General features: G+C 47.2%; 1 protein-coding gene across 2 annotated transcripts in view; it reads left to right on the top strand.

Annotated features, from left to right (window-relative positions):
* flnba (filamin B a) overlaps window positions 1–21208 on the top strand; it is a 54276-nt gene that overhangs the window by 886 nt on the left and 32182 nt on the right. For both annotated transcript variants that reach the window (XM_080461471.1, XM_080461472.1), the window contains exons 2-5: window positions 17715–17824; window positions 18288–18423; window positions 18980–19074; window positions 20297–20444. In XM_080461471.1, coding sequence (XP_080317597.1) covers window positions 17715–17824; window positions 18288–18423; window positions 18980–19074; window positions 20297–20444 — 489 coding nt within the window. The remainder of the gene's footprint in view (window positions 1–17714; window positions 17825–18287; window positions 18424–18979; window positions 19075–20296; window positions 20445–21208) is intronic.

Raw genomic sequence — 21208 nt, forward strand, 5'->3', positions numbered from 1 at the left:
GCAGCGTTTTCTGTCTTCAATTGAAAACGTTTCGTCTCACGTTTTGGTTCTTGAACTTAGTGCTTTGTATTTAATTGGAGAGCCTCGAGTGCGTCCTCGCCAAACTCCATTCAAAAAGGCTGCGATTGAAATTATTTGTTTACTTTCTTGCTTTTAAAGTTTTAAATAATCATTTCAGAATGATAGTAGAAATAGAAGGTTCAAGTCTTTTTTCGGTGTAATTGTATTGGTGTAGGAATCGTCACGTCTTTGTTTTAAAGGCTGAGTGAAGCGGATGGAGTCGTTCTCCGCAGAGTTAAATCCACGGATTTGTGAATGGACTCTGGTGCAGCGAGGTCACACCTGTTTAAAACCTGCAGCTGGTTTCATCCGGATCAACACGAACATGTGAAGGTTCGTTACTCTAGTTACTCTAGTAATCTGTTCCTGAGGACTGAATGAATCGATCACATTCACTGTGATGGGATTTCTAATCTGGTGATCAATAAAAACTAGATTAAAATAATCGATTATAAATCTGGTAAAAATGGAAATATTAAATCAATTTATGAAATAAATACAATATAATTCTAAAATTAGTTTGACTTGGAATTATTTTAAACTTAGATCAAGTTATTTCTTCTAAATGTAACTTTAAAACAAAAACATCAAGTGGTTCAATGAAAAACAACAATTCTAGTTTTAATTTGTAGAAAAATTAATAGAAGAAAAAAAATGGAAATTTTTTCTAATTAAGTTTAAAAAATCCTTCTTCTTTTCACAATTCATTGAAATTTCCAGAATTATTGTTCGTCCAGAAAATGGTGAGTTGATTGATGTTCAACGGCTCTGCAGCTCCAACTAGTGGTCGGAGGACTCGCCACCATTAAACTGGTTCGATTGTTACGCAACAAATATTTCTGTTTAATCGACTTTACCTGCTTTTGTTATTTTAGTGATTTTTGTAAAAGTGTAGGAGGATTAATTTATAGTTTAAATGAAATGAAGACAAATGAGCTGAATATCTGATTATTTATGTAAAATCCACAAAACTTTCATGCAAGAAGCAGAGAAACTACTCAGGTTGTGTACTTTATACTTTATACAAACTGAACCGTCCCAATGTTTCTGCTTTTATTCTATAAAGTTCACATCTTGTTTTCCTCCATATTCATGGCTTCTAATTAATCCTTTCTACTCTTTGGAATCGGATCCTAATTCTTCCTGTAGAAACGTGATGAAATCTTCCGTCTGATAAATTTAACATTCCACTGAATTAATGCTGAATTCTGTTGAATGTATGAAGACGGATTAATGAGATAAAAAGAAACCGTGTCCTCGGAGGGAGCAGCTTCCTGTTGACCCCCCCGTGGTGCGTTCAAGGTCTTCTGGAGAATTCTGTCTCCCACCATCGGTTCAGGCTCGTTTACAAAACAACATTTTTGTTTGAAATTAAGTTTTATTTTGGTGGTTTGACGATCGGTTGTGTTGAAGTGAAAATACAAACGAGAGTTTAGGCCGAAGCAATGTGTAGTTTTTTCCAGCGCCCCCTCTACGTCACATCAACTCGACCATAAATAAACTAACTTTAGCCGCTGAGCTTCATCTAGAACCTGGAAATGTTTTTTCCAGTTAAGGAACCGTTCTGCGCCGACGGGTCACATGACTGATGAACTTCAGCTGATCACTTCGATCGTTTTATAATTTCGCCCCAACGACTGAAACACGCCTTCGTTTGACGTCGGTTCTTATTTTGCGTCTTTCAAACCTTTTAGATTATAACGTCGTTTTCTTAATTTGAAGAATTTAGTGTTTTTGTTTCAGGAAAGTTTTTGGTGTTTTATACAGGAACCTTTTGAAAACGATGTAATTGGCATGTTGGTCCACTAGTGGGTGCTAAGTTTGAATGTTTATAGCATGCTAACATTAACAGTGGGACGCTCTAGTGGACAGACGGAGTCATGACACTATGGATGCTCGCATTGTTCTACTGAGCATGTGCAGAAGAACTCGTCACTGTGGTGCTCCTTTCACAAGTTTTCCTCAGTTTCTATGAGAATCTCACTTTTAGCATGTAGCATCCCGGCTCTGGGGGTTAGCGTGTAGCATGTAGCATCCCAGCTCTGGGGGTTAGCATGTAGCATCCCAGCTCTGGGGGTTAGCGTGTAGCATGTAGCATCCCAGCTCTGGGGGGTAGCGTGTAGCATGTAGCATCCCAGCTCTGGGGATTAATCGTGTAGCATGTAGCATCCCAGCTCTGGGGGTTAGCGTGTAGCATGTAGCATCCCAGCTCTGGGGGTTAGCGTGTAGCATGTAGCATTCTGTCTGGATTTTTATTCAGCTTCTCTAAAACATATAAAATGGTGGTCTTATCTTTTTGTCAGGCGCTGTTTATGAAAACAAACCAATCAGAATGCGTCTCTGTAGTTCTGGGACCCGCCGGTCTGAAGACCCGTCTCCAGAGGGTAAACCATGTCGGACCACCGGACCCTCTGGTCCCAGTGAATCTCTACAGGTTCTCATTAGAATGAAGTAACTGGATCCTTCCTCTGGTTCCGACTGTAAACAATCAGTGAGGGAACAGGAGATTAATTTCCTTCCTGTTAATCTCAGATATTAGAAACATCCTCTGGACCTGCAGCAGCTCCTCTGGTCCGACCCGGTTTCCTCCTGGAGCGGGTCTGGTTCTGGTTCTGGTTCCACTTATTAAAACGTTCTGCGTTTGAGGCAGAAGTAATTGTTGTCGCATGTTTTCCAATTGTTTCCTTGCTGCTGTTTAGTCTGTCAGTGCAGGAAGGTCTCCTCGCCCAGCGGCGCCGCTCCCTTCCTGCACGTTTCATTTATTCTTTATAGATCAATACTGAGATCAATACTGAGATCAATACTGAGATCAATACTGAGATCAATACTGAGATCTGATCAGATCTCAGTATTGATCTGCTAGATTTCATCAGTTATCCAACATTTTCTCACCATTAAAGGAAAATCACATTAATGTTCAGCTGCACTTTTCTTTTCCTGATGAAGTGAAACGCTCCTTTTCTACGTTGATGTGGTTCACGCTCACGCTCACGCTCACGCTCACGCTCACGCTCACGCTCACGCTCACGCTCACACACACTCACGCTCACACACACTCACACTCACACACACTCACCACTGAAGGGCTTCTGGTGTTCCTGTATTTTAGCAGTTGGTCTCTAATGGTGCTTCTGCTCCTGGCGTGTGATTGGTTCCCTCCGGTCTGCAGGTTGGTCACATGGTCTCTCAGCTGATTGGTTGACTTCAGATCGACATCCTGATGATTTAAACCTGGAACGTTTCCAAGCTGCTTTAAATTTCAGCCTGATTGTTTGTTAAAGGTGGAGCAGCAGTGACCCGTCGCTCCATCACTTTAATCTGTGAAGGAGCAGGCGATTCTAGAGCAGGCGATTCTAGAGCAGGCGAGCTCGGCTGGGAGAGGAAACAGGTGAGAACCTAGAGAACCGGCCCGACGGGCTCCGCAGCTTCTGACATTCTGACCTCATTCGGTCTTCGATGAGCAACGCTTCGCTGCCTGCTGGAGGTTCTTAGATTATCTAGATCAACTTCAGATTATAATCTGACAGTTTTTCACCCAAAGTGAGTGAAGGAGCAGAGTCTGCCTCCATGTTTGTGTCTCTACCGTTATACTTCTGGATCTGAAAGTGGGCGTGTTTTTTGAGGTCTTCATTTCATACCTGTGAGTAATGAGAAAATCTGAGGTGCTGAAGCAGCGTGAGAAAACATGTCTTAAAGGGACACACACGCAGAACAGTTCTGGTGGCCTCCAGGGGGCGGCGACCTCGAGGGGGCGGCGACCTCGAGGGGGCGGCGACCTCGAGGGGGCGGCGACCTCGAGGGGGTGGCGACCTTGAGGGGGCGGCGCCCTCCAGGGGGCAGTGGGGGCAGCGCCAGCAGCCTCAGGGTTTGAGAAGCAGTCATGTGATCAAGGTTGGCAGATTCCCCGGGCGCCGTTCGGTGGCGGTCCGCCGCTCCAGGACTTTAGATTAGTGAAATCCTGAGAAGTACCGCCCCAAAACGGTGATCAGAAAGTAAACAACCAACATACTGCAACAAACATGTCTTCATGCAAAATGTATGTTTACAAAGAAATCTTCCTCCACGGACATCTAGATTATAGAGCAACTCCCGCCCGAGACATCCAGATTATAGAGCAACTCCCGCCCGAGACATCCAGATTATAGAGCATCTTCCTCCTCTAACATCCGAATTATAGAGCAACTCCAGATGAATGAGTGAGTGGGTAAATAAACTGGCCCAAGAGCTCTCAGCTCTGTCACAGCAACAATACTTTAATAATAATGTTCTCATCAGGGGTGAAAGTTACTTTTCTAAGTAAATACTTGTTTCTAATAAACTTTATATTTTAGAAAAAACTACGTTCCTGCACGTTTCCCAACATGGAGCTTCTGATGTGTAATCCTGACTCAGCTGCAGCTCCTGAACGTCTGACTGCAGATTATTACTCTGACACACACACACACACACACACACACACACACACACACACACACACACACACACACACACACACACACACACACACACACACACACACACACACACACACACACACACACACACACACACACACATATTCTGTGTGAATGTGGGTTTTCCCAGTGAGGTGTTGAGTCCTGTTCTGAGGACTGGAGTCCAGGAACCAGACTGGATCCTTGAGTCCTGTTCTGAGGACTGGAGTCCAGGAACCAGACTGGATCCTTGAGTCCTGTTCTGAGGACTGGAGTCCAGGAACCAGACTGGATGTTGACCACGAGGTCGTCCTGCAGGTCTGCTCACTCCCTGTAAAGTAGGACCACTCCTACGCTGCCCCCGTTGCCATAGCGATGCACGTCAACAGGTCTTCAGCCAGTGCTCAGAGCTGATCAGGCTTCACTACTTCCTGTTGGTGTTTCTCTCTTTTCATTCTTTGTGCCTGAGGAGTTTTTTATCGGCGCCTTCAGATCGGACTTTTCTTTGTTTTGCTTTGTAGTCGGAGTTCTGGTGTTCGGCAGCGTGTCACTGTAGTTTCTCAATTTGAGAACGAGTCCCGGGGCTTTTTGTTTTCTATTTTCAGCGGTTGTTTTAGACGAGTTCACGCCGGCTTGTTCCAGAGTCACGTTGTGTTTTTGTCACAAACATGCAGGAATGTAGAGGTGCTGCACTTCATTCAGCTCAACTTTGCTTATTCAGCGTTTTGGACCTGTGGCCTAAATACTCTGTAGTATATTTCACTTCATCATAGTTTGTTGCGGCATGTCTGTCGCCTATTGTCCTCTGGAGAACGTTGTCTTCCGGCGTGTCTCCGCTCGTCGTCTTCAGGTCCTCGTTGGGTCACGTGACGCTGGCTCGCCGCCAAGACGGCAGATAAAAACCTCACAATGGAGCCGCGATAACAAAACCGTCTCAAGGTCGGCGGGAGCAGGGCGCATTCCACCTGTTGTCACGGCGACCTGTGTAAACAGCGGGGGAGGGGGAATGTCGCAGAGCTTCAGGGACCCAGAGTGCCTCCTGTGGTGCGTTCAGGTCCTGCAGGAAACATTAACTCAGAATATCTTTGCAAATTGGGCTTCAACCTTATTCTGTTTCCTCTGAGGTGTCAAAAGCGTCTCATTTCTTAAAGGATCCTACGTTCTACGCTCCGGTGACCTACTCGTGGTACTTTCCTTGGTCAGCTCATGTCTTAGCAGACTGTTGGTCTGGAGACAGAGGACGGTGTCTCCCCGCCGCCTCCTTTACCTCCTGGACCAGAAGGCCACGTTTCAGCTGCAGCTCGTCTCCAACACGAGCCGTCCAGAGCGGCGTCCTCGGTTTGTTCGCGGCCTCCAGAGCCGAGGTCAGGTCGTCTCGGCAGCAGCGAGAGGAAAATGACTGAAACTTAAAGATCAGTGGCTCGAGGCCCCGTCTTCGTCTCAAGTGGAAATGCATCGTTTTTGTAAACTGATTGATTCATGATTTCACACTTTCACTGCTTCAGATGATAAAAAGCTCAAATACTTTCAGTGTTTCTAATGTATCGTAGGACAACCATGGTATTGTGACGCTGACGAGCCCAAACCAGGAATCCTTAAACCGATCGGCTCATAAAAACTGTTTCAAGTTAAAACTTCGTGTCTCTGAAAACGTGGCGTTTTGAAGATGATGCACGTTTACATGGATGAATGCAGAAGAGTTCCCCTGTTGGGCCACTAGTGGGTGCTGTTTGTCTCTGGAATGAAGCCACCTGCTACGGCCGTGGTGCACGATGGATGACCAGTTTCACCGTTTCCATGGAGACGGAGCCAGGGTGTTGCGTTTTCACAAGAACAGACATTTTCAGTGATTCAAAGTGCTGTCGCCGTGCGAACGCCATGCGAACGCCGTGCGAACGCCGTGTGAACGCACTCCCAAACACAATGGAAGTTTTCACTTGAGCGTGGTCGTGTAAATGTGGCCTTCATGTCCTGTGGGTGTGAACGTGAGACTCCACGTGCGTCACTGGAACTAAACTTAAACGAGTACAATGGCACTTTGATCACAAGGTGAAGGCGTCTTCTACAGTGCAGGAAGGAATTCTCGTCCTCTGGAAGAGGAGTTCCATAGTTTTGAGCTGTTTGCAGACTGCAGAGCGATCCGTCCACGTCTCGTTGACTCTGCTCTGACTGGAGCTGCGGTTCTCAGGACGAGTTGGACTGAATGTTGGAACTCGGAGTCGTTCAGGTGCGACGGAACCACAAAGTGGAAGAAGCGGCTGAAAGTGAAGCCGCCTGGCGAAGGTCCTCGTGTCTGAAGATGTTTAATGGACTCGGCAGTGAAGGTCTGAGGGATTTTATTTTGTGTGGCTGCACAGAGCGGTAATGCGAACCTGCTCAGGATATAGAGTTACACACCTCCCCTCTGCACAGAAAGCTGCTTTTGTTGGCCAAATGCAGCAGCTTTTTTTCTTTGTGGGTTTTTCCAGCCTGAAGCTTTAAAGGCACAAGCACCACCTGAAGTCCACTTTTAAAACACATTTGAATGTTTTACTGGAGAAACTTTGACATTTACGAGCTGAAAATGGTCGTTAAATGAGATTCCTCCTGTTTGGGGGTTTTCTCTGCTGTAGTTGCTTCAGGTTTTGACTCTTTCACGTCGCTTCACATGTTTCTAACTGGTTTTCCTCCTCGGACGCTGCATTAGAGCGGAGCTCTGCCTGAAGGTTTATTTCAACCAGTTTGGGGCTCAAAGTCTCGTGGATTCAGCTGTTCAGGGTTTTTTGGGGGAAAATCAGCCAAAGTGATTGAAACGTCATTCAGAGTTTAAATACTTCAGATGCCTCTTTGTTTTGGAATGAAAAAGAAAATCAGATCTAATAAACACTGTAAACTTCAGTTTCTGTCAAATCTGACTTTGATTATTGATGAAGATCATGCTGTTCCTTGTAGGTGGGGGGTGGGGCATAGAGGAGCAGTTAATCTGAGATTATGAAGAATTCCAACCCATCCAGCAGCTCAGAGCAACACTGCTGCTGCAGCCAGAACCAGAACCTTCCTGACTAGTTAATCCTGACTTGGTGAGATTAGAGCAGATTAATTCATGGGACAATAGAACCGGAGTCACTTTCACTTTATTCCAGCAGAACGGTTCCAGGCAGAGCTTCCTCACTGCTCTTCTTTTACTTTACATTTTACCTCCACTGGTTCTGAGGCGGAGGTTCTGAGGCGGAGGTTCTGAGGCGGAGGTTCTGAGGCGGAGGTTCTGAGGCGGAGGTTCTGAGGCGGAGGTTCTGAGGAGGAGGTTCCTCCGTGTGAGTGTGTTTCCTGTTGGAATATTAATTCATCGCCGTGACGACAGGAGAAGTTCTGCTTCCATTAATTCATGGTTCTGCAGTTCTCTCAGCGTTCACTCCACACTTTTGCTTGAGCACAGTTGGGTCACAGTTGGACCCTGCTGAGTCTCTGGGACTGGTTTGGTTTTGGTACTTCATGTATGGTGTTATTTATTTAAAGGTAAAAAGCAGATCTGCACATGAAGCTCAGACTGAATCAGTCCGAGCAATTTACATGATTAAATCCTCCTCCGCGGTCAGGTGGCCTCCTCCGCGGTCAGGTGGCCTCCTCCGCGGTCAGGTGACCTCCTCCGCGGTCAGGTGACCTCCTCCGCGGTCAGGTGGCCTCCTCCGCGGTCAGGTGGCCTCCTCCGCGGTCAGGTGGCCTCCTCAGCGGTCAGGTGACCTCCTCAGCGGTCAGGTGGCCTCCTCCGCGGTCAGGTGGCCTCCTCCGCGGTCAGGTGGCCTCCTCCGCGGTCAGGTGACCTCCTCCGATATAACGTACCTTCAGTCTGTCAGACTGATCAAGCAGAACAAGGAGACGGCAGCTCTGCCACTCTTCAGTCACATTTTGATGATTCGGCAGTAATGATGTCTAAATGAACATTAAGTGTTTTATATTTAATGTGATGAAGTTTTGGTTTCTGTGAAACGAGACGATGTGAGGAGGGGTTTTGTTTGAGGCTGTTCACAGCTCACCATTACTCCTTTATGACTCGCCGTCACTGCAGGTGTGACTGTGATCAGCTGTGTCACCGCACACACACTCACACACTCACACACTCACACACTCACACACTCACACACTCACACACTCACACACTCACACACACACACCTCTATTGTCTGCAGTGCAGCAGACGTGATGTGTCATACAGTCACTGTTTGCTAAATATTTGCTTGATGACGGCGATCAGACAGACGGGAAAATTATGGTGTGTGTGACCTCCTGCAGCCTGGCACTGCTGCTCCTCCCTCCTCCCTCCTTCTCTCTCCTTCTCTCTCCTTCTCTCTCCTCCCTCCTTCTCTCTTCTTCTCTTCTTCCCTTCTTCTCTCTCCTCCACTCCTCCCTCCTTCTCCCTCCTTCTCCCTCCTTCTCTCTCCTTCTCTCTCCTTCTCCCTCCTTCTCTCTCCTTCTCTCTTCTTCCCTTCTTCTCTCTCCTCCACTCCTCCCTCCTTCTCCCTCCTTCTCCCTCCTTCTCTCTCCTTCTCTCTCCTTCTCTCTCCTTCTCTCTCCTTCTCTCTCCTTCTCCCTCCTTCTCTCTCCTTCTCCCTCCTTCTCTCTCCTCCCCTCCTTCTCTCTTCTTCTCTCCTTCTCCCTCCTCCTCCTCCCTCCTTCTCTCTTCTAAACTCTTTTAATCTTTTCCAGATTCTGTTTCCTGTTTTAATTCTGAACACAGATTAAAGCAGTTTAACGAGGTGCTGAAAGGTTCCGATCGAAGACGATTTGCTCTGTTGATCTTTAATAATCAGATTTCTACAACTTGGAGGTGTTAAAGATTTCTCATGGTTTCTTCTTTTAAGAGCATATATCTGTTAATTCAGCTGACGTGGTGTTTTAATCAACGTTGTGGAGCGTTTAGCTGGAATGTTTAGTGGATCCCTTTAGTCTGCGCTCAGACGCGGCTGCTCTCATACCACAGACAAGTTGTTTCAGTCAGAAGCGGTTCTGTAGAACCTTTAACGCTGAGCCATTGTAATAAATCAACTTCGCTGAACGATGCAGCCTTCATACCTCCAGAAGAGCTGTGATCTTGTGTTGCAGAAACGTTAAGGTTTCGTTTACACAACGTTTTCTTGTGAACACACACCACGTTGTTTGTGGCTCCGTTTCCACGGTGACGGTGCTCAGAGCTGCTGAAAGGAAGTCGCAGCTGATCTTTAAAGTCACAAGTTTCATTCAGAGTTTTGGATTTCACCAAACGGACTGGCCTCAGTATTTCTTTCTTCCCTGAAGTGTTTTACTCTGTAAACCTTTTTACAGCCTCTTAACAGAAAATAACTGAGCCCCGAGGCCGTACTTTATTTTGGTTTATAGTCTCTATAAATAAAAACCACTAATGGTATTTTAAATGCTCTAAATCTGACCTAATTCATCTGGGAAATATCTGCACAGAAATCCTGTTTTCACATATTTACACTTCAATATTTTCGCTCGTTCATTCATGTGATTATCATAAAGCTGAGAATGCTCCCAAATATAACCACATTAGAAATGTTTGAGTCATTTGGTCTGTAGAAGTGGATCCATGTTCCTCCGGTCAGTGTTTCTCATTAAGAGTTCTCTGGTTTCCTCTCGCCACATGCTGGTTGTGATGACATCAGAGCGAGAGGGTGAGTGAGAGAGGGAGAGAGGGAGAGAACGTCATGCCAGATGTTGGTGTGGTAATAACAGGGCGGGAGGCGGTTCTCCGGGCTTCTCTTGTGGTTCTGGTGGCGGCCCGGCTCTGTGTGGAACCACCCGGACGCTTTCTCCTCCGTCAAACAGAAGGAAGATGGAACCTCCGGTCATTCCTCGCTCCAGGAGCCGCCACCCTCTTCCTATGCTGACGTTGGCTCCTGAGCCGTGACGAGTGGGCGTCGGCCTCGGGCCCTCGCCGATTCTCTGATGTGCCTGTGCAGCGCCGGGAGTTCAGCCTCCAGATTACAGACTCTGCATGGCGCTCGCCTTCATTACTCAATCTGTGACAGTAGAAGCTCCTCCTCCTCCTCCAGCCTGTAATCTGGATCGTTCTCCGGTGTGTTGGCCGCCTGACTCACGAGTCTCGCTCGGTGATGTCAGCAGTTCAAAGTGGTGGTTGGGTGAAGATGACCTGAGGCCAGTGAAGTCAGACGCACCGTCCCTGTGATCATGTCGGCTGAGTTCTTCAGGATCATTTGGTTCTGAGAGCCGCGCCGTCGCTCCAGCGCTCTGGGAGTTTGTTTCACGTTGATCAGATCATAGAGCGAACGTATAGAAACCTCCTGCTGGGTTTGCATGAGAAGAACTAGAAACATGAAGCCTCTTCATCAGTAAAACAACAAAAACATGGTTCCTTGTTCTTCATGTAAACGAGGCGTCGGAGCACAAACTGCTTTCTGACGTTTCAAGTTAAAACTCATTGTTTTGGATTTTCGTTTCAGAAAAGTTTTACATTTAGAAAGTTTCCAGGGAAACAGAAATGATGATGTTCTCATGTTGGCTGTTTTAGTACTGACACACACACACACACACACACACACACACCCAGCAGAGAACGATGAGCTCTAAACAGAACTTACTCTAAACACTGGGAGAACACGGACGTTCTAGTGAACAAACCATCAAGTTGGGTTGTTACAGTGAGTGTCAAAATAAAAGTACCAAGTCCAGGAGAATGACTGGGACTCATGACAGCAGGGAGGAAACTTGGTTCTGATTGGCTCTACTGAGCATGAGCAGAAGCAACGTTTCCACCTGCTCCATGAGGCCAGAACCAGAACCAGAGCTCAGGTTTTCAGTGGCGACGGAAACTGAGAATTTTCACTTAAATGTTGTGAAAAAAGGACCTGAAAATGATGATTTGAAGTCTTTTACACGACATTCTGCTCATTTAGCCTGAAAATCTAATGTAACATGAAGGATTCTTCTAAAAGTAAAAGTTTTTCACTGGTTTGGTTCCATTTGGACTCTGCTGCTAGTGTGTGTTCCTGCTTATGGTTATTTAAGCTCTTTTGTTCCTCTGTCACCATCCTGTGGTCCTGAGGGGGGGGGGGGGGTCTGATATCACCACTGAGGAATGTGTGTCCATAGGTCGTCTCGCTCACACACACACACACACACACACACACACACACACACACACACACACACACACACACACGGTAGATCCACATCCTGTTTACCAGTGCAGGTTACCTCCCGTTTTATTTTAAAGGACTTTCACACATTTCAATTTCACAAAGCTTTTTGTTTTTCTCCTCTGGCGCTCTGCAGCCTGTCGGCACAGTTTGAATAAATAAGTGCTTCTTTCAAATAATGGAGTCAGAGGATTCTTCTCTGACTGGGAGTCATGACCCTCTGCAGCACGCCTTTGTTGTCTCTGTCTACTGAGCATGTGCAGAACAGCTATTCACTACGACCATGGTTCAGAAAACCTGCGTTTACCTGGAGACGAGCCGGAGTGTTTCCCGTGGCTCTGAGCAGCGTTGTTGTGTAACCTGGGTCTTGATGTTCGTGTCCTGGTGGGGGTGCGATGAGGGCGTGGCCGGCTGCATGTGGGCTGACATCATGGTGACGATCTGCCCCAGGCTTCAACTGTTCTGCACAGTCTGGTGGTAAATTGTGGGGTAGGAAGGCAAACGTGTGCGTCTGCGAGTCCTCGTGTGAAGGAACAGCTGTTACAGGTCGGCGTGTCGAGCCTCGGAGGCCCAAACAGTGACGGAGCAGGATCAGCCGCAACGCTGCAAACTAAAGGCGCCTGCGTCCTCCCTCTTTGAAGCAGGACAACAAGGAGACAATTCTGCAGTGACGTCAGCCTGCTGCTGGAAATAAAAAACTTTTTCTGCAGGACAGTTCATACTCCGATAAGCAACTGTCGAACTCACAGGCCACGCCTCCTCACAGCAGGCCACGCCCCCTCACAGCAGCCACACATCTATAAAGTGGCGTTTTAACTTTTCAACAGCACAGTTTATTTCTGGCCTCCAGTGCTTTCAGAAACAATTTCTCTGAACTGTTTCAGTAATAAGAGTTTCTGTCAGAGTCGGTTGGTTTAACTCCAGGAGCTGACAGCTGTTCGTGATGCGTTCAGGTGCATCACGTAAGCCTGCACTCCGACATTTTAAAGAGCTGCGGGGCTCGTACAGTAGCGATGTTACAAGTTAAATATTAGAATAGGACTGATAGTCATGAGCGAACTGGAACATGTATGAGCAGCACACGGCAGAGCAGCAGGTTCAGCAGAGCAGCTCCTACACAGAACAGCCAGAAAAAGCTGGAAGAAGAAATGAGGTCATTTTGTTCAGCAGGACCTCCACTGCCGAACTTTCTTCTTCTTCTTCTTATGGAGGATGAATTACTCTAAAGAACTCTAAAGTTCTTGTCACTGCAGGTAAATGGACTTTGTGGGACTGTTGGAGTGTTGACGCCAATCGGAAGGTTTCAGGATCGATTCCCATGTCTGCCTGTCCACATGTCCAAGTGTCCTCGAAGACGCTGAATCCCAAACTGCTGTCAGTTGGAAACAAGCAGGTGGAAACGCTTTATAGGTGAATTCCATTTACCGTTCTAGTCGCCCACAGCTGCTGGGCTGGACCCGCCAGGTGGCGCCGTTGGCAGGACCGAGGACAGCAGGTTGCTTCATTTGTTCTTGTTGGAACAGACGAGGTGGAAAATCAATACATTGTTGGTCGTCTGGTTCTTTCAACCTCGTCCGGTCCAAACTTTGTGGCAACCCGTTTCCATGGCAACCAGAGAGACGAGCGTATCATTTCCATGGTGATGGGTGTGGGGGAACGTTGTTTCCATGACAACAGAGCATGGGGGAGTGTCCACAGCACCGGACATGACTCCATCGGGGGGGTCTTTGTGTTTCTATGATGAAGGGGCTGATTTTTAGATCATGAAAATACACAGGAGAACATTCATGTCGGCTTATGATGTAAAGTAAATTTATGCAGTTGCAGGTGTGAATATTTACCTTCTTCATGTTTTAACTCCCAAAATCTTTTCTTCTAATGCAGACATGATGCACATTCAATAGGTGGTAGAACTGACCTGAAGGAGTCCCTCAGGGCTCTCTCCTGGGCCTCCTCATATGTCACTTTATGTGGAACCTTTGTCACTTTGTTTTCAACTTTATTTGAATATTTTATCTACAGAGATGCTGGTTTTCTGAAAAGTGCTTATAAATAAATATATTCAACATTGCTGGTCATGTGTGAGTTGGAGTTTTTTTACAAGAAACTTGGAAGAACTGAACTCAACAGAAATCTGCAGGGAAAAAAACGTTGCAACTTTTAATGGAAAAGATTTTATTGGTCAATATAATTTAAAGACTTGTACACAGAGGAATACTGGACATGAATTAAAAAGTAGTAGTAAAATGGTGTAACTTCAGGAGCTGAAGTTGTACAGAATGACGGTGATTGGAGTGTTTGTGCTTCCTGCCCGGTGGTCAGTGAGGTTTCAGAGGTTAACACTTTATCTCGGGTTTGCAGAGCAGAGCCTTTCTGCCTCCGGTTCCAGCGACGGTGTGCTGCACTGATAAGAGAAGCGTTTTGTTCCAACTGGATTCACCTTTGCACACATTCAGACTTTATCGCTGCCTCTTACTTTGCTTTTCTGCTGGTCTGGTACACGGTGACTCGTCCTCCCAGCAGCCACTCCTCCGGCGCCGTCCTTGTTTCTCTAGATTGTTGCGTCTCCGTGGTAACGGGGTGAGAACACCAGCAGGTAGCGGCAGGAATCGGCAGCTCAGACACGTTTAACGTAACGCACATCCGGCAGGAGTTAATCGAGGATCTTTCTTCTGTTGTGAATGTGTGGACGGATGAAGCTGTGAATGGGGGCGGGGGTCCAGGTGAAGCTCGGCTGAAGCTCCATTCAGTTTTCACAACGTTCATCTGTGGAGAAAAGCTGGGAGGTGAAAATGTGTTTGAGAGCTCTTCGGGATGGATTTAATTAAAGTGAAATGACTCTGCTCTTCAGGATGATTGCAGTTAATGTTACAGACTCGATGCTGCAACTATAATTATGAAGTTCAACTCCAAGCAGGCGTGACCATATATGCAGTAAAACTCCTAAAGGAATTCAAAGCGGCTTTAGTCATTTTTCTTTAATTGCAGGTGTGTTTTTAGGTGTAACATGAAGAAAAATGGTTTTCGGCCCCTTACTCTTCAATGACAAACAACCTTAACAATTCTTTACTCATTATTTATTATACTTTTTCTTTCAAATGCCCGTTTCAGTTTAATCTCAACAAACCAGAGATCATTCCAGATGTTTTAATGACTGAAGCAGCCGTCGCTAGAACACGTCAGTGACTCGGTTTTCTTATTTTACCTTTTTATTTCTGTCCCTTTAAGCCGCTCAGGGCATCCAGACATGCTTTTATGTTTTTCTGTTATCAGTCATGGTTACGTAAAGTAAAGCAAACACGCCCTCTGAAGGATTATTAACCTCAAACTAACACTCATGTCTATAATCCATTGTTGTTTTTACAGGTAGTCGTTATTCATTATGGCTTATAACACTTAATATATGCCAAACATCCTTTATTATTCTCTCTTTTCTCTCTTTAGATGTCTGTTTGTGTTCTCTGAATGGGTTAAACCAAGTCAGAAAGATCAGCGAGTTTGACCCTTAAAGCGCCGGTACGAATACCAGGCAGGTTAATTTGTCCATTTGGAACGTCGACTATCAGTGGTGACTTTGATTGTGTTGCGGGTTGGGATCGTTCCAGGAGTGTTGGTTGAAGGATCAGTGTAACGCAGCGGGGTGTGGTGCGCTCCTCTGCTCCACGCTATCAGGATCCGGCTGAAGTTGGCTTTACCTGCCTCTGTGTCTCTGTGTCTCTGTGTCTCTGTCTCTGTGTCTCTGTCTCTGTCTCTCTGTCCCAGTAGGGAAAATCTTCTCCCAGTGTTTAATATGAGCTGCAGTCATCTGAAGCTGAAGTAGCGGGCAGCGAGTTGGTGTGATCGGCGAGGAGGCGCCGTCTTTCTTTGAGGGAATCCGGGGAGTTTAAAGGCAGAAAGTAAAGTTTGGACTCGGGGTACGGTGGCCCACGAGGACCAGCAGTCACAACGTAACGGTGAAAAGTTGCAACCAACCCTCAGATGGGTCACGTGACGGCTGGAAGGAGAGCTCAGCAGAAAACAAAGCAGCAGATTATCAGAGCGCTTAAAACCTTTTGTAACTGCCGGATTCTGCAGATGCCACAAATACTTGTGGGATGTTGTTGTTGTTGTTGTTTTTTTCCTCCGTCCTCATTAACTGGCTGCATTTTAAATTCCTCCCACTGTCCACCTTTATGGGGAACAATGGGTTGCCATGGCGACAGCCTCGTCACGCATTAAACTGTCGTCAAGGACGCACAAACTCAGGAAAACTCATTTCAAATGATTATCAGAACGTTTACTAATAACGATTAAAGAAGTACTTTATGTACTTCGTAGCAGTGTGTCAGTTATCAATGAATCTATTGGCCTCTGGGCTTTATTGATATTTGATTCTCTCATTATAGAAACAGAAGTACTGAGTTGTTTAAATATATCCCGTTTCTCGACGGGCTCCATTACAGTGGATTTCCTGTCTGACTCCAGACTGCTCCTCTGGCTGAAGCTCCTTTGAAACGCTGTTTGTTTTTGTTTACATGAAAACGGCGGTCAGAGTCACTGAAATAGTAACTGACTGAAAACACAGGAAACAATAGTTCTGCACATGCTCAGTATCTGGAGCAGAAGGTCTTCCTGCTGGAGGAGTGATAACGGGAGTGTGAGCTCGGAGGAGTTCAGGGTCACTTCTGGTTACCGCTCTGTTTGGTCTGAGTCAGCGGCGGGGTGGCGGGGCGGATTCCCAAAGCTCCACCCAAACCTGAAACAAGTCTGGACCCACAGCCGACGCCGTTTCCCACACTGCCGCTCAGATCTGCTCAACTCCGCAGGAAAATAAGGAAACTGTCGTGCAGCGACACAGTTACATAAGTGAGCAGAGTTGAACTAATTCAGTCGCCCTGAAGGGGGCGCTGGCGGGAGTCCCAGAGGGTTTCCTCCTTCTGACTCCAGGAATCTGTCGACGCTCATGAAACTGCAGGGAGATCCGTCATCCATTACGTTTCACAGGAGATCCGTCATCCATTACGTTTCACAGGATATGAATCAGAGCTGCGTGACGCAGTAGAGAAACTGAGCTGCTTGTTCCTTTTAAGAAGCGGAAGTTAAATAGTAACTAGGTACATAAATTAAAAGTAACCAAAAATAATAATTCTGATTCCAGTTATTCGTATTTGTATATTACTTTAATACATTTTATGCAGAAACTCTGAAATTTTAAAGATTCAAACTTTATTTCTCCCCTCCGGGCAATTTAAAAGCGGCACGAGTAGTTCATGTAAAGGCAACCATAAAAACCATAAACCACAGCATACATATAAATACAATAAATACCATCGAGAAAATAATCAAACTCTAAAAATCTTTAACTGTTTTTAAATGAAAAAACGTTTTATAATTTTCTTGCTGCATTTGTTGAAAGTTGCACCTTTGATGCTTCATATATATCAAGCACGTATTGTTGCCTGCAACAAAACAAACCCTCTCCTAAATCCAGTTTTCTTGCACCACTTTTCTGTACATGGTTTAATAAAACATCAGTGAGGCGAGGCGTTTTCCAAAAGTTCTGCCTTGTGAGGTTTTTTCAAAAAGTTTTCAGTAACTGGGAGCTCCGTCGTCTAAACCAACGTCCAAAACCAGTTTCCTTTTCACTAAACGGGGCTTCAGTAGAAGTACAAAGGGAGTAGAAACTCCCGCGTTACTCTGGTGTCCCTCAGAAAGTAGTTTATTCATTCAGCTCAGCTGAGAGCGGTCGGTGTTGGGTCGGTCGGTCGGTGTTGGGTCGGTCGGTCGGTGTTGGGACGGTCGGTCGGTGTCGGTCGGTCGGTGTTGGGACGGTCGGTCGGTCGGTGTTGGGACGGTCGGTCGGTCGGTGTTGGGACGGTCGGTCGGTCGGTGTTGGGACGGTCGGTCGGTGTCGGTCGGTCGGTCGGTCGGTCGGTGTCGGGACGGTCGGTCGGTGTTGGGTCGGTCGGTCGGTCGGTGTTGGGTCGGTCGGTCGGTCGGTGTTGGGTCGGTCGGTCGGTCGGAGCTGCTTCACAGATGTTGTGTTTTAGCATCAAATGAAAACTTGTCGACGTGCTCCTGAATCTGAGCTGATCTGCTTCCGTTTCAGACTCTAAAGCCATCGTGGACGGGAACCTGAAGCTGATCCTGGGTCTGGTCTGGACCCTGATCCTGCATTACTCCATCTCCATGCCCGCCTGGGAGGGCGAGGATGAGGAGGTACGGTGAAGAGGAGCACACTCTACAGCACAAATCACACAGAAGTCATGTAATAAGTTTGTACTTTCATGACAAAAACCACCAACAGCACCCACTAGTGGCCGTATGTGGAAATGACATTGTTTCCACCGTTGCCGTGTAAACGTGAAACTTAAAACGAAGCGTCTTCGCTTGTTGGAACGGGTCCGAAGTCACTGCAGGACTTCAATTAATCTTCTGCTTCGACGCTTTAATTGACTAAATTGTGTGAAATGAGCAGGACACTCGTGAAAATCACTCTGACTTCTCTAAACAGTTTAAACTGGACTCGTGTCTCACTGGGTTTCCAGAACGGACAGTCCAGACATCACAGGTGGTGGTACCTGCAGGACGGCGGAGGTGTATGGAGTCGGCTTCACAAGGACTTCTTTAAAGTAATGCAAACTTACTAAATACTCATTCCTGTTGTTGTTGTTCTGTTCAGGCAGAGTCGAAGACGCCTAAGCAGCGTCTGCTGGGTTGGATCCAACACAAAGTCCCTGATCTGCCAATAACCAACTTCAGCCAGGACTGGAGGGACGGGAGGGCTCTGGGAGCTCTGGTGGACAGCTGTGCTCCGGGTACACACACACACACACACACACACACACTCTGCCGTTCAGTGGACGTTCCAGGTTGGAGAGCAGAGGTTGTTTGGAGGGTCACAGGTTTAAATCCCACCGAGTCCCTGCCAAAGAGCAATAGCATTATTTCACGCTCTACACAGAGAAGGACCGTTTTCAAAAAGTTGTTTTCAGCGACTGCGGACATCGTTGTCGAGTAAACGGACTCCCAAAAGAGAAGTTTAGTATTTTCACCTGAATGTAGTGTAAACTAGGATTTCTTTTGCTCCACAGATCCTCAGAATTACAGCCTGAGTCCGCTCAGTTTCTCTAAAATATCTGAATAAAATGTGAATGAGACGACTGACTTTCCACTGTACTGACGACTGCAATGATCCAGTCTGACAACTAAAGAGTTTAACTGCTGGTTTAACTGCTGGTTTACTATAAAGAGCATGTAGGCTCCACCTGCCGGGCTCCACCTGCCGGGCTCCACCTGCCGGGCTCCACCTGCCGGGCTCCACCTGCCGGGCTCCACCTGCCGGGCTCCTACAGTCTGTTGTTGTGTTTGTAGGTCTCTGTCCGGACTGGGAGAACTGGGATTCTAAACCGGTGGACAACGCCACTGAAGCCATGAAGCTGGCAGACGACTGGCTCGGCATCCCGCAGGTACAATTCTACCTTTACTCCCATCAGTTCAAAGCTATTTTCTATTTAATTGCGACACAGAGGGGCTTTGACGAGTGAACTTCAGCGAGCGTCCAGATCGTAGAGCGTCTTCTTCCCATTAACTCTGGAGGCCTTTTATGTTGGGCTCACTTCTGATTCAGGAGAATCTACCAGAACTACCAGCTTAAAGAGGAATGAGCTTTAATGAAGATTCATAAGAAACAATTGACTTTTTTCAAAGAAGTAATTGGTGAAATTTCTTAAAGTGATTAAAATTAATAATCATTTTCCTGCAGATTATTAAACTTCTCCTGTCCTCATCTCCTCCTCCTCCTCCTCCTGTCCTCGTCCTCCTCCTCCTCCTGTCCTCGTCCTCCTCCTCGTCCTCCTCCTCCTCCTGTCCTCGTCCTCCTCCTCGTCCTCCTCCTCCTCCTGTCCTCCTCCTCCTCCTGTTCTCCTCCTCCTCCTGTTCTCCTCCTCCTCCTCCTCCTGTTCACCTCCTCCTCCTCCTGTCCTCCTCCTCCTGTTCACCTCCTCCTCCTCCTGTCCTCCTCCTCCTGTTCTCCTCCTCCTCCTCCTGTCCTCCTCCTCCTGTTCTCCTCCTCCTCCTGTTCTCCTCCTCCTCCTCCTCCTCCTGTCCTCCTCCTCCTCCTGGTCTGGTCGGTCCAGAAACCTTCAGTATTCTAAGTTTCTAGCTCCTCCTTGATTTTCCTCATTTGAATATTGGATCATAGGAGCTACATTCAGAATCTGCTGTGTCTGTGTGAGCTGGACTGGCTCCGCCCACACATGCCCATCTTGGGAAGAGGAGGAAGTACTTCCTCTGGTGGTGCCATGTGCCAGAGCAGAGCTGCCTAATTGTGGGAGGAGTCAAAGGGAGGGCCTACCTTGATTGGGATTGGCTAAACCCCCGATGACACTATATAGGGTTTGATTTCTGATTGGCTGCTTGGAGCAACACACTTTTTAAAACCTGGAACAATCCAGGGAGAGAGAGGACAGACTGTCTTCACTTCTGGGACGTCAGTCCAGGTATGGGGACGAGTAGTCCTGCTGGAGAACCTTCAGGAAGTGGATCTAGCAGAATATGAGCCTTTAAAGCTTTTTTTTATCCTTTAGGAGAAACAAGCTTGTCTGAGGTGTAAATCGGCTGCAGAAAGGTTTTTCTCGTCGAGCAATTCACCAATAAATTGTCTTAAATCGTGTTTGCGTGTGATTCCAGGTGATCGCTCCAGAGGAAATCATCAATCCCAACGTGGACGAGCAGTCGGTGATGACGTACCTGTCGCAGTTCCCCAAAGCTAAACTGAAGCCCGGAGCGCCGCTCAACCCCAAACTCAACCCCAAGAAGGCTCGTGCTTACGGACCAGGTACTCGCTCTGAGGCGCTCGCTCTGAGGCGCTCGCTCTGAGGCGCTCGCTCTGAGGCGCACGCTCTGAGGTACACGTGTGTGTATATAGATACACACACTTTCACTGGCCACTCTATTAGGTACACCTGTCCAACTGCTCGTTACGCAAATTTCTAATCAGCCAATCACGTGGTTGCCTGGTCTGAGTCTCCAGTTCTGCTGCGACATCCGGATGGTCGGGTCAGAATCTGGTGTCAACATCATGAAAGCATGGATCCATCCTGCCTGGTATCAACGGTTCAGGCTGGTGCTGGTGGTGTCATGGTGTGGGGGATACTTTGGACCCCCTAGTACCAACTGAACTTGGTGTCAATGCCCCAGCCTCCCTGAGTATTGCTGCTGACCATGTCCGTCCCTTTATGACCACAGTGGACCCGTCTTCTGAGGGCTACGTCCAGCAGGATAACACGCCATGTCATAAACCTCCAATCATCTCAGACTGGGTCCTTCAACATGACGATGGGTTCACTGGACTCAAACGTCCTCCACAGTCACCAGATCTCAATCCAGTAGAACCTTTGGGATGTGGTGGAACAGGAGACTCACATCCTGGATGTGCAGCCGACCAACCTGCAGCCACTGCGTGACGCCATCATGTCCATATGGACCAACGTCTCTGAGGAACGTCTCCGAGGAACGTCTCCAGGACCTTGTTGAATCTAGGCCACCAAGGATTAAGGCAGTTCTCAAGGCAAAAGGGGCCCAACCCGGTACTAGCAAGGG

The sequence above is a fragment of the Lipophrys pholis genome, assembly GCF_963383615.2.
Source record: "Lipophrys pholis genome assembly, chromosome: 4".
Taxonomy (NCBI): domain Eukaryota; kingdom Metazoa; phylum Chordata; class Actinopteri; order Blenniiformes; family Blenniidae; genus Lipophrys; species Lipophrys pholis.